General features: G+C 35.6%; 1 protein-coding gene across 3 annotated transcripts; it reads left to right on the top strand.

Annotated features, from left to right (window-relative positions):
• The first annotated feature begins 136 nt into the window (after nucleotides 1-136).
• LOC148953385 (mitochondrial import inner membrane translocase subunit Tim8 B-like) lies at nucleotides 137-16715 on the top strand. Of its 3 annotated transcripts, none has more exons than XM_089087651.1 (3): nucleotides 137-212; nucleotides 14702-14934; nucleotides 16508-16715. In XM_089087651.1, the coding sequence occupies exons 2-3, from the start codon at nucleotides 14722-14724 to the stop codon at nucleotides 16676-16678; spliced, it is 384 nt and encodes a 127-aa protein (XP_088943777.1). In that variant the 5' UTR covers nucleotides 137-212; nucleotides 14702-14721; the 3' UTR covers nucleotides 16679-16715. The 3 variants fall into 3 exon arrangements, with proteins under 3 accessions (XP_088943777.1, XP_088943776.1, XP_088943778.1); XM_089087650.1 differs by having other exon boundaries at nucleotides 138-225; XM_089087652.1 differs by lacking the exon at nucleotides 137-212 and adding an exon at nucleotides 10880-10900.
• The last annotated feature ends 1278 nt before the right edge of the window (nucleotides 16716-17993 follow it).

Raw genomic sequence — 17993 nt, 5'->3', positions numbered from 1 at the left:
CTTTTTAACTTGGGCCTATAAAAGGTGACAAAAAAGAAAAAAAAGGCACGAAGATAAACTTACGATAATTTTTACGTCCAGTTCTGCGTCCCAGTTTTCCAGAAAACGCCGAATAAAGACGCAGCTTTAGCTGATCCCAGAACTTGCCGCCTATTATTTTTATATTTAAAAAAAAAACATTTAACAGCATTCCACGTGTATTCGAAAATTTGGTAATAAATTAGGGTAAGGTTTATATCAACGGACTATTCAGTTAGCTAAGAATAAAACTTACCTCTCATCTATGATCAGAATTGCATCCTGAATCCAAATTTAACATGCATTGGAAATGGACTAGGGTAAAAAAATAGTAGGCCATCCAATTGAGCAAAATTAGGCCTATGTAGGCTTAAACAAAAACCCTCACACCTTGTTACCAAACAGGAATTGAGAAGAATTGTATATATCAATGAATAGCTAAGAAGCTAAGCTGGGTAATTTTTTGCAAATCATATTATTGACTTACAAATAAAGTAAACATACCACTTGATGCCTTTTTTTATGCTCTTTCCAAATAGGATACCCACTCTTTGACTATTGGAAAGAATTAGTTTATAAGCTTATATAAAATGGTACTATCCAATATCCTTATAATTAAAAATATTTTTGCCATCTAGTTAGAATATGTTGCCCATCCCTATAGGAGAAATCTATGTTTGCCAACTAGTTGACAAGAAATGTTTCCCAAGCAAAACTTTTGGTAAAATTCTACTTAAGCTACTTTTGGCTACCTTGGTAAGGGGTATGGTGTGGAAAATGAAACTTTCAGGATGGGTCTACAGGCTAAACTGTGTCCTGGGAAGGTATTTTGAAGTACCTACCTCTACTCTTTCTCTCTCTAGAGGGTCAGTAAATTTGCCTACATGACAGGTCTTTATTTTTTAGAACCATATTATTGTTACATACAAAATGTAATTTTATATGAGATATAAATTGAGGTAGCCTAAGTTATATAAATTGATTGATAAGGTATCCTGTAAATATGAATGAGTATTGGTATAAATTTAGAATTATGGCCCCTTATAAGGAGACATGTTAAGAAAACAAGTAAGTAACAATTCTTACTTTAAAATATGTATAATGATCCTAGTTAACATATTATCCAAGGGAAGAATCTTTATCATCAAGTCTTTCCTCTAAAAATCCTTCTTTTTCCAACTAACAAGAAAAAGTTTACAATAAACCCCATGCTAAAATGAAATTTGAAATTGCCACTAGCCTATAATAAATTGTTTTTACAGATAGAGTTCATTCCAGCTGTTGTTAATTCCATTTTTAATGAGCAGTGGCAAAAATACATAATATTAATACAACCTAACCTAGGTTAGGTTGTATTAATATTTTGTATTTTCACCACTGCTCATGAAAAAAAACAGAATTAACAATGGCTGGGATAGTGCTATCTATAAAACAACTTATTTGGCAATTTATAGCAGCAATTTCAAAACATTTAATGTATTTTGTCAGCATGGTGGTTTATTGTAATTTTTTTCTTTAAAAATGGGAGCTGGACCCCTTCCCCAGAAAAGTCCACTCCACAGTAAATCCCTACCAACAGAAAATTCCACCTGGACCCCCCCAAACAGATTCTGTTAATTTTGGGGCTTAATGCTACTCTTTACTTTCATTATAATTGCATAGACCAGAAATATTCCCAGAAATCAAGATGGATTAAATATCACTTTCTAACTCCATTTTAATTTATATATAGTTATCTATCGATTATACTACAATTTTTCTTTTGAAATTAGTTCATTTCTATTTTATGTTGGTTACCATAGGGTAGTACCACCTTTCAAACTTCACACTTGAGAAAACAATGGGTCTATGCCCAGTAGGATGAACAAGAATCACACAAGTATTTTGCCTTATCAAACAAGCTGTCTTCTGCATAAAGACAAAAACAATCTAAAATATCAACATTTAAAAGAGAAAATGTAAAAAAAAATCTAATATCAAAGAAAATATTGAAATTTTGACCAAAAAACATTTTACCTTAATTTTCAGTTATTAGTTTCTTTTTCTCTGACCTTAGTTCTGAAAATGCAATTCCTGTTATTTGAGTTGAATTTTAAGCCATATCAATGCTTTTTCAAAATTTAGGAAATGTATTTACATATCTTTAAAACCTTATAAATTAGGATTGGGCAATGTTGTGAAGCTGAAATCAATTTGGTTGTACTTCATTTAAGCAGAAGATCTACTTTGCAAGGTTTCACTTTTATGATACACAGATTTTTAAAGGTCATCCAAGGTCAGGACCCTCCTGGGTCCTGACATTTGACATTTGAGAGAGAAGGGGTGGAGGTAAATACCTTCCTGGGACATACTTTAGCCTGTAGACCCATCCTTGAAAGTTTCATTTTCCTAACCTAACCCCTTTCCAAGATAGCCAAAATTAGCTAAATTAGAATTTTACCAAACTTTTATTTTCCAACCATTTGACTAGTAACTTCACTCCAGCAACACTGAATTATGCCAACTAGCTGAAAAGAAATATTGTCTCTGAAAATAGTTCGTTCTTCAATTTGTTGAATTATAACTTATCCCCAGAAATACTTAATTTTGCCAACTAGCAGGAAACAAACAATGTCCCAGAAAACAAAAGTTGTAAGAGTTCACGACTCTCAAGGTGTCCCTTATTGATCCTTGTCTACAACTGTTTTAAGAAGTGTTCCCCAGGGGACCATTCTTGGGCCAAGTCTCTTCAACTTATATATAAATGATGAACCCAATCTCCTCTCAAACCTCCTCACTCTTTATGCTGATGATTCAAAGCTTGTTGGTAAAGCAGCCACGACTTCTGACTGGCAATCTATTCAAAATGACCTTAATATTCTTGGGATTTGAGCTGATACATCGCTCCTCTCGTTCAATATTGACAAATGCCATGTAATCCACTTTGGTAATCATAACACACATCAGCAATACCATCTCCAAGGTAACCCCGTTTCTGCAGTCTCTGAAAAAAGAAATCTTGGAGTCATTGTTGATCATCAACTAAAGTTGATGCTAACTCTGTATCATTGTCTGCCCTCCAATCTCTTGGAATGATCAAGAGAACTATCTCTAGCAGATGCCCAAGCATGTTTATAAAGCTCTACAAGGCACTAGTTTGCCTGCGCCCAGAGCTTGGAATGTCCCAGACATCACCCTATTTCAAGAAGGACAAAGAAATTCTAGAATGAGTTCAACACAGAGCAACCAAAATGGTCAAAGTCCTCAAACAAATGCCATACAAAGAGCATTTATGTCACTTAAAACTTCCTACTTTTGCATACAGGAGGAAACGTGGTGACATGATAATGACCCACAAAATTATTTCCAAAAATGTTCTCCCTCGTCTCCTAACCCCTCCCCAGAATATTCTGTGACTAGAGGTAATTCCAAAAAGATCTTCAAGCAATGCTACTTAGTCTGAGAAAGAAGCCATTTTTTCAGCCAATGAGTAACAAACTTGTGGAATCTATTCTCTGAAAATACAGTGGCTGCTGTTTCAATGGGTGCTTTCAAGAAAAATTTAGACAAAGAATTGCTACAGCAAGAGTTCCTGTACAACTGGGAAGCTGCTGAGTCCTCAAACCCATTGAAGTCATAATGGAGCATTACAAGGATGAAAATCCTTAATTTCACTCCAAGCTGTGATTTAAGGTAATTTTAAGGCAAAACAATTTATTTTCCAACTAGTTGACAAATAACTTCTCCCCAGCAACATTGAAATTTGCCAACTAGCTGGAAACAAACATTGCCCCAGAAACGATTCATTTTCCAACTAGTTGATTAGTAACTTCTCCCCAACAAAACTTTATTTTTTTTCAATAGGCTTTCACCCTGGCCTATTTATTATAGGCTGGGCTACTTGAAACTGTGAGTGCATACATCTCTAAGAATAGAAGGGTAAATTAGTCAAATTTCCAAATATGGTAATATTTCAGTTTAGCAGTACTTCTCAAAAAACATGGTAGGCTAACAAAATAACAATGTTCTTATTTCATGCTCTTTTTCAATATATTAGTTGTTATCCAGATAACAAAGCAACCCTCCCTCCCTGATGATCCCATCAATATATACAAAACTAAAAGAATATGAAAACTGCAAGGAACAAGAAGAAGAAACTGTTGAAGCTCATAAATCAGGACCCCCACAGAACGGACTACCTGGTAAAGTTCAAAGCCGCAAGGAACAAAGTTCGAGCCCTGTCCAGAGAACTGATAGAGAAATACGAGGAGGCCATTGCAGCAACCTCAAAAACCAATCCCAAGAAGTTCTGGAAATATGCCTCAGCACATAAGCCTGGTAGACACACGGTTTCGGAGCTGGTTTGTAATGGAGCCCAGTCAAACGACCCCCAAGAAATTGCTGTTGCCTTGAACCACCAGTTTACATCAGTCTTCACACCCGCAGACAAAGCCCCCCTGCCAACCCCACCATGCTACAAAATCACCACTCAAATGTTACCATTAAGAGTGGATCAGGCTGAGCTTAAATCTTGGATTAAAAAGCTTAATCCAAATAAGTCTGTTGGGCCAGATGGCATACATCCACAACTCTTAAAGGAAGCTCATTCCCAACTAGAAACGCCCCTCTCAAGACTCTTCCAGAGATCTATTGACACTAAAGTCATACCAATGGACTGGAAAGTAGCCCATATCTCGCCAATACATAAAGGAGGAGATAAGAGCAAAGCTTGCAGTTATCGGCCAATCAGTATTATGTCTGCTGTTGGGAAAATCCTAGAGGGTATTGTCAACACTGCCGTTCTTAGACATTTGATCACAAATAACCTTCTATCAAAACAACAACATGGTTTCCGACCAGGCAGATCAGTCGAAACCAATCTGATTGACTTGTATAATTACATAACTGAGCTCCTTGACCAAGGTCTCCCAGTGGATATGATCTTGCTAGACTTTGCTAAAGCCTTCAATAAAGTCTGCCATCGAAGGCTTCATTTGAAACTGAAGGCAATTGGAATTCAAGAGGGAGTGGTGGACTGGATCACGTCTTTCCTAAAGGGAAGAAAGCAGCAGGTCAGAGTTTTTGGTGAAGGTGGCAGAGCTTACTACTCCGAAATAGCTGAGGTCTCAAGCGGGGTTCCTCAAGGAACAGTTTTGGGACCTACACTCTTCAATGTATATATTAATGATGCTCCAAGAACCGTTACAAGCAAGCTTAGCCTGTACGCCGATGACTTGAAGCTCATTGGTCCTGTTGGAACTCAGCAAGGTGTGACCTCAATACAGTCAGATCTTGACAGCTTTGGCGAATGGGCCAAAATATGGAGGCTCGAGTTTAATGTTGAAAAGTGCAAGGTTCTCCATTTTGGAAGAAATAACCCACGATGGCAATACTCAATGTCAGCAAATGCTGGTGTGAGACAGCCACTCTCTGAGAGTACCTCTGAAAGAGATCTGGGGGTTGTTGTAGATGAAGACCTTAATTTCAACTGCCACACCCGAGCTGCAGTAGCAAAGGCAAACCAAACTTTCGGTCTCATCAAATGTACAATGACAAGTAGATCCCCTGCAATCACAAAACTTTACAAGAGCCTGGTGAGACCAAGATTAGAATTTGGAATGTGTGTCGCCACGCCAATTAATAAAACAGACCAGATGGCTCTCGAGTCTGTCCAAAGACGGGCATCAAAATGCGTAAAGGGGCTCAGAGACAAAGAGTATGCATGCCGACTGCAGAGCCTCAAGCTACCAACTCTGACATACCATCGGCAAAGAGGTGATATGATAATGACCTACAAACTGCTCAAGTCTGATGACAAGGACCTCTTTCAGCCTGCCCAGTCGTCAAGAACCAGGGGTCATTCAGCAAAGCTTTTTCGGAAGTATGATAATACAAGTAAGAGGAACAATTTCTTCTCCAACTGCATCATAAGCCTCTGGAACTATCTGAGAAAAACGACAGTGAGTTCACCATCCGTTGACAGTTTCAAAGCCAATCTCGATAAGGAATGGAAAACTAAACTATGGCTATCACAATGGGATGAAGCTGATGTCCCCTAGCCCTATCATCACTAACTGGCGTACACTGGACTCGTCCATATCGCTAGCAAGTGCGATTTAAGGTAATTTAAGGTAATATTCAAAAAAATGGATGACAATTTGCTAGATGTTTTCCATAGAAATTGCCTACAGATTGTTCTGGATACCCAGATGACTGACCATATTTCAAACAGTAGGCTGTACAAAAAAATGTGGTTCAATCCTGCTCTCTAGGGCTATAATGAAAGAAAGGTTGAGATGGCTAGGGTGCATTCTGCAGATGAAGGATGACAAATTACCAAAGGTTTTCTTTTTTTTTATTGCCAACTGTCTAGGGCTAAAAGGAAAGCAAGTTGTCCTTGTCTGGGGTGATAGGATGTCATAAAGAAAGATTTAAAGGAAATAGGAACTTCCTGGGAGGGGAGAAGTTACTAGTTAGAAAATGAATTGTTTTCTGGGGTAATGTTTGTTTCCAGCTAGTTGGCAAAATTAAGTTTTGCTGGGGAGAAGTTATTAGTCAACTAGTTGGGAAAATTAGGTTTTGCTGGGGAGAAGTTATTATTCAACTGGTTGGAAAATGAAAGTTTTACTGGGGCAATATTTATTGTCAACTAGTTGGCAAATTTAAGTGTTGCTGGGAAGAAGTTATTTGTCAACTAGTTGGAAAAATTAAGTTTTGCTGAGAAGTTATTAGTCAACTATTTGGAAAATGGATTATTTTCTGGGGCAATGTTTGTTTCCAGCTAGTTGGCAAAATCAAGTGTTGCTGGGGGAAGTTATTAGTCAACTAGTTAGAAAAATAAAGTTTTGATGGGGAGAAGCTACTAGTCAACTAGTTGGAAAATGAATTATTTCCTGGGGCAATGTTTGTTTCCAGCAACACATGAATTGAAAATCAAGTATTTTGCAGTAGGTATCAAGACATGGCTAATTGTAGGAAAATCCAAGACAGATAGTCCAAGTAATTGAGAGGAAAATCTGGGATAAGCCTTTTTAGGATTGTATAAAAATGATGCTAGAAGGATATTGGATAGTAACATCCTATATGAGCTTATAAAGTAATTTTTTCTAATAGTCAAAGGGTAGAATCCCTTTTTTCAATATGCTTTCACCCTGGCCTATTTATTATAGACTGGGCTACTTGAAACTGTGAGTACACACTTCTCTAAAAATAGAAGGTTAAACTAGTCAAATTTTCAAATAATGGTAAAATTTCATTTTAGCAGCACTTCTCAAAAACATGGTAGGCTAATAAAATAAAAATTACAATGTTCTAATTTCATGCTCTTTTTCAATATATTAGTTGTTATCCTGACAACAAAGCAACCCTCCCTCCCTAATGATCCCATTATCATATACAAACCTAAGAGAAAATTCCAAAAAGTGGATGACAATTTGCCAGATGTTTTCCATAGAAACTGTCTACATATTGATCTGGGTTTCTGACCGGCTGGCCATATTTCAAACAGTAGGTTTTGCAAAAAATGGAGTTCAATCCTGCTGTCTATGGCTATAATGAAAGAAAGGTTGAGATGGCTAGGGCACATTCTGCAGATGAAGGATAACAAATTGCCATAGATTTGACTTTTTGGCCAACTGTCTAGGGCTAAAAGGAAAGCAGTATGTCCTTGTCTGGGGTGAGAGGATCTCATAAAAGAAAGATTTAAAGGAAACAGGAACTTCCTACAATGGGAGAAGTTACTTATTAGAAAATGAATTCTTTTCTGGGGTAATATTTGCTTCAAGCTATTTGGCAAAACTAAGCTTTGCCGGGGAGAAGTTACTAGGCAACTAGTTGGAAAATGAATTGTTTTCTGGGGCAAAGTTTGTTTCCAGCTAATAGGTAAAATTAAGCTTTGCTGGGGAGAAGCTATTAGTCAACTAGTTGGAAAAAATAAGTTTTGCTGGAGAGAAGTTATTAGTCAACTAGTTGGAAAAGGAAACATTTGCTGGGGCAACATTTATTGTCAACTAGTTGGCAAATATAGATTTCTCCTATACAGTTGGGCCAAATTTTCCAACTAGATGACTATTTTTTTTTTTAATTATAAGGAGACAGTACCATTCTATATAAGCTTATAAAGTAATTTTTTCTAATAGTCAAAGGGTGGAGTCCCTTCCAAATATAATAATAATTTTTGTTGGAAATGAATTTTACCCCCACCCCTATATATACCAATTCAGGATATATATTTGCACATTAGGGGGCTTGGGGTAAAGTTTAAACTTACCTCCCATTTACATTAGAAATCAAAATGATTATTGTATTATTTGGAAAGAGCATGAAAAAAGGCATTGAGTAGTATGTTTACTTTATTTGTAAGTCAATAATATGATTTGCGAAAAATTTACCCTAAGCTGTACATCAATATGGTTAGTACTAAAATGATTTAAGATCAAATACTTGAAATTATTAGTTTATTGACTTACATACAAGGACCTCTTTTTGGAAATAGGCTACCAATTATCCTATTTTGATGTATATATCCTTTCAGTGTTTCAGTTTTATTCACATTAACAGAAAGCTGATTTTCTTCTGATTCTAAAAATGTAAATTTTTTACTTGATATTTATTCTATAAATCACAAATATTAAATATAACTTTTTCTTTTCAATTGCTAGTCAAAAATGAGATCACATTTTTAATTTATGCTGACAAATTATTGGTGGAAAATTTCACAAAGAAGGTGGGACCAGGGGCAGATCCAGGATTTTTTTTTTTTAGAAGGGGGTACAAAATAGGTTGATCTGAAAAAAAATTATAGGGGGGGAAATAGGTTGATCCAATTAACTTGCATTAGGAGCAAGTTTAATTAACGCAAACTTGAGTTAATTAAGTAAATTACACTACTTTATACTACACTAGGGGGGGGGGGGGGCCCCCCTCTGGATTCTTCACTGGGTGGGGCTCTTGTTACTAACCTCACATTGCATCATGCTGTGGTAAATTAGGGGTGGTCCCAAAAACCCATCTTTATTTTTCCAGAATGCCAAAGAAAAGTGGTCTTTCCCAAAAAGAGGTATTTTACCCTATTCCCACATCCCTATATATACAAATTCAGGGTATATATTTGCACATTAGGGGGGAGTGGAGTGAAGCTTAAACTTACCTCCATAGTCAGAATTGCATCCTGAATCCACATTTAACATTCATTTGCATCAGGAATGAACTATAATCCCACATTCCTAATATGCAAATATATACTTTGAATTTGGTGGGCTATAGGCTAGCCTATATAGGGGTAAGGTAAAGCTCATTTCAGACACAAATAAACATAAATTTGGATTCAGGATGCAATGCTGACCATACAGGTAAGCTTATTTTGTAGCTACCTGAATATTTGATTACTATAAACCTTACCCATAAATTGTAGCCCAGGCTAATAGAGCGAGAATAGTTACAGGAGCTTGAGACTATCTGCATCTTCTAAGCAAGTCTTAAGATGATCCTAGAGAGTTACAGCTCATCTGAAGTAAACACATAGAGAATAATAGGGTAGATTTCTAGATGACCACATAATTTAGCTAAGATGAAAATGAAAATGTCATTTGATGCCTTTTTTTATGCTCTTTCTTAATTCAAGAATTGCTTCTGGTGCTAGTTGCATCTTGAGCCTTTAAAGGGACCCCAAAGGCATTTCATTTTTGTAGCCACACAAAGAAGTTATAACTTAACCTATAAAATACTTTATTTTTAGTTCAAACCATTTTCTTAGGCAGCGTTCACAAGTGTGTCTAGCTAGAATCCTATGTCTAGACATGTGTCTAGCCAGAATTCTATGTCTAGGCAATGACCAATGACAAGTAAAATTTGGTGCTTAGCTAGACATGCTAGACAAAGTGCTTGGCTAGACATTGAGTTCTAGACTCTAGAACTCAATGTCTAGGATTTTTTATTACAGCCAATCAGAATGTGTCAAGTTCCACTTTTTCATCATTTATATCTACATTTTTAAACTGAAATTCAATTTTTGCTTTCTCATTAATTGTTTTTTTTTATCATTTAGGCAAACATACAACACCAGACATAACAGTGAAGCGCACTAAGGCATATTGTTTTGATTATCTCATCCATTATCTTGTGACAGTAAAAATAGAGATTACAATTTTGAAAGTTTTGCCACATAAGCTCTCTTGATTGGCTAGAAATGAAAATTTGAAACTAAATTTGTAGTTTTAGCTAAGCACCGAATTTTACTTGTGAATGGTTGTTGCCTAGACATTGAACTCTAGCTAGACACGTGTCTAGACATGGGATTCTAGCCAGACATGCTTGTGAAAACTGCTTTACTGTTTCAAGTTTTTCAAATGCTGTCAACAAAAAATAGCACTGGATTGTGCTATTCAAAACTTTGCCATCAACAATTCATGGTATATTCCAATTCAAGGTATATATTTGCACATTAGGGGATGGAGGTAAATTTCCTGGTAAATTTGCAGTGGGCCATATAATTTAGCTAGGATGAAAGTGAGAACATCATTTGATGCTTTTTTTATGCTCTTTCATGTGAAATACCTTTGGGGCCCCTTTAAGAGCTCAAGATGCGATTAGCCCCAGAAGCAGTTCTTGTGTTATGAAAGAGCATAAAAAAAGACATCAAATGATGTTTTCACTTTCATCCTAGCTAAATTATGTGGCCACCTAGAAATTTACAAATAATAGTACTGTTAGGCTCCTTATTTTATGCTCTTTTCAATTAATCTAGCCTAGGCTATCATGATTGTTTTTCTGACAGTGTTGTCCCTGTCTAATACTAATTAGCTAAGATAGTAATATTATCTTTGAGTTTATCAAAGACCTACTGATTGTAAGCAAGCTTTGCCTAATTTGTGATAAGAGAAATGGAACACTGGATTCTTATGATGTAGAGAATAAGTATTCTTAGTGTAAAGTTCTTAGTGAGCTATAGACATACTGAAATTATTTTAGAGATTTTATTAGGTAAAATTCTAGTTCAGCTACGTTTTACTATCTTGGAAAGGGGTTAGGAAAATAAAACTTTCAGGGATAGGTTTACAGGCTAAAGTATGTCCTGGGAAGGTATTTTGAAGAGCCTACCTCCACTTCTTGTCCCTCTAGAGGGCAGTGACCTTTGATGACCTTTAAAAATCTTTTGGTTATAAAAACGAAACTTTGCAAAATAGATCTTGCATTTAAATGAAGTTCAGCAAAACTTTTTTCAGCTTCACAACTTTGCTCAATCCCAATTTATAAGGTTTAAAAGATCTCCTATTATATTTCCTAAATCTAAATATAGAAAAAAACATAGATAGGGCTTAAAATTTTACTCAAATAACAGGGGTTGCATTCTCAGAACTAAAATCAGAGAAAAAGAAAGTGATAACTGGAAATTAAGGTAAAATGTTGCTTTTACAAAAATTTTATAGGCTTAGGTTTAGACCCATTAAGTAGGCAAATTTCTAAGACTTTGAAATCAGCAGAGGGTTAACACAGAAGCTTGGCAATACCTTCCCATAGTATGTTTTTGGCTCTGGATTCATTACTGAAAGTTTCATTTTTTGTAACCTAACCTAACCCCTTTCCAAAATAGCAAAAAGCAGCTAAACTATAATTTTACCTTTTATTGCACTAACTGGAAGTTTTTGCATATAAAAATATTGCTATTTCCATCAACTACAGTCAGCTTTTTAACACCAAGTTATAGGCTCCTTGAAAAACATATCAAAAGAGATAAAAACAGGAAGTAAAACAAAACAAAGTTTTTATACATATTTTTCCCATTTTTGACCAGAGTGGATGTTAGAACTCATGCTGCATTTCTGTTTGGTATTTACAGACACTAATCAGCCAATTTATAATACAACTGTTTTTAATGCAGCAGAGGAAATGCAATTAGCTGATTTTTTATTTATTTGATGACCCATCAGACAAGAAGACAGAAGAATAATAAAGAATGAAGCAGCATTAAAGACAAATACTAAACACTTGAAAATACATCACAACTTCAAAAAATTACTGGGTTGGTAGCCAAAGATGTTTTAGTACCAAATGAAACATGCCTGTATGCAAAATTTTTACATAATTCTTGAATTCTATTGGCTAGCAATAAAATGAACTTATCAGCACTGGTTGGTGAAGATAGCATGCTAGCTTGTCAGGTGACTTCCAAACTGTTTACCAAGGCTTGTTGCATCATTCCTTGTCAACTAATGCTTTAAAAAAAAAAATCAACATTGGGAGACAAAACTGTATGCTGGTCTGATGGGGTCCACAAATTCACTACTTGGTTAGAAAAGAATTTCTCAATTAATTAGGGGTGAGGATGTTTTAGAGATTTTTGACACATGTTGTTGTATACCTCTGAACTGATTCTAGAGTTTCTTGGGCAGATTTATTATTTGGGTTTGAAATACTGAAAACTGTATGTCTTGAACAAATGGAAAGAATGATTTTTATTGCTAAAAGCTCACCAGTTCAAGATTTTATTTCACTGTATTTTTTATTTTCTAAGTTGTAATAAGTGCAAAAGAAGATGTTTCTAAGAAATTTGGTTTCAGAAAGCGTAATGATGCAGTAAGCTTTAGACTTTTACAGTTAGGGAAGGTGGCAGTAACCAAACTCTTGTTTGTAGTAATTTTTTTTTGTTTTAAGCTCAATTTGCGTATTTGATTTAAGTTTTATTCCTTTTAAGATTTATTTATTCATTTATATTATTACCTGTTGTATGTTTGTTTGCTATGATTGTTTATTTAATTTATGTTTGTTGTGGGTTTCATTTATTCTTTAATAGTATTTTTTGGTCATTTTGAGTTTGAATTATTATAGGTCTTTATTTCGCTGATCTCAAGTTTAATATGACCTTTACTTTTCTTTGAAAAACATCTTTTTGGAATTTTTTTTTTTATTAATCTAAAGAGAAGAAACTACCAATGTAAATAGATTAATGAAACTAAGTTGACTGTTATAGATTGACTAGTAGCCTATATAAAAAAGATTTCTCTAGAGTTGGACTATATTGAGGTTTAGTTGTAAAATTTTTTTAGGCTTTTTTCCAATGTTCAGTTGTCAACTACCATGGTTTCCTGATAGTGTTCTGTTGAAACAGCTTGTAGAAACAGAAGTGTTTGACTTATAGTAGTCATAATGCAGTGTCAAAGATTTTGAGGACTTATATGGTGATATATGTATGAATAAGGGGCAGTGGTCAGTTCATAAAGATAGGAGATTAACTGATTGAACCCAAACAGAGTGATCTAGCTGATCTTTTGAAGTTATATACAAACGTTTAGTATTTGATTACAAAATCCATTATCCTCTCCCTCCACGAAATGGAATCCTGAGAAAATCCAACAAGAATTCCTACCATTTTTAAAAAATTCAAAATGTTTGGTGACAGTGTAACTCAGCCAACCATACTTTTAATTCTATACTTGTTCAACTCAACTTTCTTTTAATTCAGCCCTGAATTGTTTGACAGGGTGCATAATCCCCACTCAACTCAACATACTAGAGCTAAGCTGCATTCAACTCATCCTTGTTTAATTCAATGATTTAGTTCAACCCTACCCTAGCCAAGCGCCATCCTAGCCGAATGGATTGGTGGGCTGGATTTAGGATCCTTTGGCCGATAGGGCGAGGGTTCGAATCCTGGTGTACCCAATTATGTATTTTGGGACGAGGGTCAGTGGTGTGACTGTAAGCTCAGCCAGAATCGACCCAGCTTTAAATGGGTACCTGGAGAAGGTAAACAGGAAGGGTGTGCAAAAGCACAGGATGGTTGGCCCCCAACCATCCTGGCTGAAGGGCCAAGAAACAGAGATTAGCACCGCCAGTAGGGACTGTAAAGTCCAATGCTGTATTCTTACCTTTTTTTACCACCCCACCCCAATCAACTCAAACCCATGTCACTAAGTCCAATTCTAGCCAACCCCATTCAGCTCAACTTTGTTAAACACAATCCTGTGCAGTTAACTCCATTCTACTTAACCACATGGAAATCATAACATTCAACTCAAATTAATATTGCTTTATCAACTTAGGTTTCATGTGTAAGATCCCTCTAAAACTAATTTGTCAGTAAGAGTTGGTTTCCTCTGGGTTCAAAAGATATACCAAGAGTTTTATATCTGATCTGCTTGGGACTTGTATCATTAAGTCCCTTAAAATAAGACACACTCACAGAATAATTATAATTAACTAGGGAATAAAGGCAGCCTCATTTGAACACACTTGTATCACTTGCAACAAAACATGTTGTTCAGCTATATTAGCAAATTAAGTTAGCTTCATTTAAGCAGAACGTGAGTGAGTTGAATATGAGTTGAGCTGAATGGGTGTTAAGTTTTGTTTGGGTTCAGTAGATTGGAGTTGAATTAAATGAAGGTGAGTTCAATAGTGGTAGAGATGTAGCATCATTGAGCTGAATTGCAATGGAACCAAAATATTCAATCGCTATTGGTTTGTACTCTTGGGAATAGTCTTTGCACTAATGGCATGGACAGGACATACCATAAATGCACAAAGGTTTGTGTCTTAGCAGGTGTCAGGGGTTTTGTCAAGGCAAAGGGTCAAAAAAAAAAAATGGTGCATTTGGGAAAATGTTCTTAAGCTTTACTTTGTTTTATTCCATTTTATTCTTTTCCAGATAGGGATAATTGAAGTTTGATAAATATACAGCTTATAGATAACATTATTTTATCCCTAGGATTTATTTTTCAACAAAAAATGTTTGGCTTTGGTGGCTCATCTGACACAAGCTCTGGCTCAAGCTCACCTGAGTCAGATCTGAGTAGTTTTAGTGTTGGAGAAAATCCAATAGATTTCACAAGCTCAAGTCCCATGGCTTCAGGATTAGGATCAGCTGGCAACAGTGGAGTTGATGCAGATTTACAACGTACCCTTATGATTGAACAACAAAGAGCCCAGTTTCAAGCACAGGTCAGGTTTAATGATGACTTCTTTTCTCTTTCTCTTATTATCTTCTTAGCCATTGCCAGAGGCTAGGGATGATATCCTCCTCCCCTCTTGACATATTTTTAACAGTGGGGGGGGGTCATAGTTTTGTCAGTCTTTCTCAGTATTTATTGAAGTCTTGTGGAGATTTTAAGGATTTTCTCTAATGGGTTCTGATAGATTCCCTGAGAAGCAAATTTTAACTTATGTCTCTTCACTGAATTAATCAAAATTTGCTTCTTTTTTTAACCTTTTTTTTTACCAGGCAGTCTGATAAAGAATCCATTGCTGATTTATTTTTATGTTTAGTTTTTTTTTCAACTTGATAATGACCAATTTTACTGACTTGGGACTCTAAATGTATATTTTTGGGGGCTGTAGAAGTTAACCTGTCATTGATTCAGGTTTTTTCTTGTTGACCATTAAATTGTATTCTTTATTTAAGTATTTCACATAATGAGACTTTCTGTCATATTTTTCATCTTACACATTTTCTTTATTATGATTATGCTACTGGTGTATGCTTTGTATATTGTCCTTGGAACCTAAAAGGGTAGACTATGCAAGCACATCTCACCTATGAATTGTTTCCTTGAGTTTTGAGAGCTGGCTCTTGGTAATGATAGAAAATCAATTTGAAACAAATGACGTATTAATGTGTATTCTCATCACAAAAACTTAGATCAGACCTGAGGCCATACTATTTTTGGCCGTTTTACTTTTTTATGCTAAGACTAAAGGCTTCTTCTGGCGAACACGTTGTTTACCAACAATGTTGATCAATAGTCGCGAGATCAGGTTTCCTTATCAACAATACTTTTCGCAAGAACATGAACTTTTATTACTGTTGGAAAGATTACAGTATTATCAGTCAGTTGAACACTGTTTTATTATTTTCTATTGGATTCATTGCATTTCTATTTGATTGTACTCCAGTAATTTTCAATTTTATGCAAATAAACTTGTTTAGTGCCCTTTGGAGGGGAAAGGAGTTCATAATTAAAAAATTACCTTCTTGTGTCTTACTTTAGGCAACAGATCAAGCTAATAAAAAAAAAACAATAACTACTGAATTTCATCCAAAATGCTGATGAACAAAATGTTTGTTGGTCACCAGGACACAATTGTTAATAAACTTTGAGGAACAATGTCACCAGAAAATGCCTTAAACGTTTCTGGAGAACCTTTTACTCTCTAGTAAGTAATAAATCATTGACAAGTTAAATACAGGCTGGCCACTTATTATTAATTTGGAAATTACAAGCAATACTATAATTTCTAAATCATTTGATTAGTTGAACTGTACCTAAAAGTATAATTATGCAGCAGTTTAGGGCCAATCAAAATCAACAAAGGCGAGATGGCGCTGGCATACTTAAAAGTAAGCACCCAAAACTACAACTATACAGCAGTTTAGGGTAAAACTAATTCGCCATAGGTTAGATGACGTTGGCGATTTTTTTTTTACACTAGTATCAGAATCTACTCTTTCAGCTTTACCCTAAACTTCTAAGTGGCATATACCTTAAGGAATTGACCCCATATATTTTCTTTTCAGATCCACAAGGTTACTGACATATGCTGGGATATGTGCATGGATAAACCCAAATCAAGTCTGGACAGCCGGACGGAGACATGTATAGCTAACTGTACTGAACGTTTCCTAGATCATACAATTTTTATTACAAAGCGGTTTGCACAACTTTTACAGAAAAGTGCTGGATATTAGCTATTTATTATTTGAAATACAGTCTTTTTAGAGCGTTCATACTGTCTTTTTGTAAGAGTTGAAATAATCTAACTTTGTCACCAGGCTGACCCCGAGGATTCTATTGTTTTCATAAGGAAAACTGAAATTTTGTTTTTTAGGCAATTAAAAGTCTGTCTTTAGTTGTAAAAAAAAATTAGCCTTTTCAACTGTGGTAACCAAAAGAAGAAATGATCATTGAGATAAGAAGATTATTATTTATATTATTCACAAAATGCATTGACAGTTATAAGGATTGTTAAGATTATTATTGATGTTTGTTGAGATTATGAACATGCGGAATGTAAAAAGATGCAAGTTATTTTGTTTGAAAAAGTTAGGTTCGGTTCAGTGGGACCATTTGCGTTTCAATTAAGTAAGAGTTAAGCGTTACCATAAAGAATGCGTGGCAGCAACCGCCTGATTCTTTTAGGAATTTTTCAAGTTTTAAAGTCGCTACGTTTGTAATTTCCAGAAAGGAAATGGCTAAGGAAAGTGACACCTTCTTAAGCTGTTTAGCGCCATGTTTTTAGCTAATCTCTGAGTGTTTTCCATCCATGTTTCTTTCTTTAAATTTAGCGCCAATGCATTGAAAAGGCTCTAGCCTGCTTTTTAAGACTATAATAAAAGAAAGATTAATTTGATCAGGTCACCTTCTACGGACAGTATTGACTTCAGTCCCGTCTGTCGTTCAAGGTCGCCTTTCTCTTTGTGAGAGCGTGGATATGCCTTCTGCGCGCCACACAATCTTCTGTTAGATGAACAAGGTGAAACCATCCGTTGGCCCTGACTTGCTGGAGCTTGATGTTCGAGAAGATTGTTTGTCTAACGTTAACACAGCGAAAGATTTCTAGACTAGAGACAATGCAGCGCAGGCATTTAGCTTCAAATGCTGCGAGTCAACGCTTGACGTCCGTATTTAGTGTCCATCTTTTCCAGGAATAGAAAGTAATAGGAGTAATCAAGGTGTAGAAAGATCGTGTCTTAAGCCTTAGAGATAGCTCTTTACTTGCCGTATAAGGAGGAAAGCTCATCGGCCATAAGACAAACATTAAGAAAAGTAGGAGCTTCCTTGAAGGGAGTGAAGCTCTGTACAGAGAGGGTTGGAGGACAAACATGTCTAGCTATGTTGACTCGACGCTACAATGAGACGCCAGGACTAAGAAATTGAAAATTATCGAAAGATACAAATGACTCACTAAAAAAGTATGTTGTATCACGTTTATTGTTAATGTACCCAAACAATAGTTTATTACTACTAGTAGTAACTCACTGCAGCCTCAAGTCACCTGAGGCC

Source organism: Artemia sp. Qi Xiang Cuo, chromosome 4 (genome assembly GCF_049724085.1).
Source record: "Artemia sp. Qi Xiang Cuo chromosome 4, ASM4972408v1, whole genome shotgun sequence".
Lineage (NCBI taxonomy): Eukaryota > Metazoa > Arthropoda > Branchiopoda > Anostraca > Artemiidae > Artemia > Artemia sp. Qi Xiang Cuo.
Note: the sequence above shows the minus strand (reverse complement) of the source record. Positions and strands in the feature narration are given on the sequence as shown.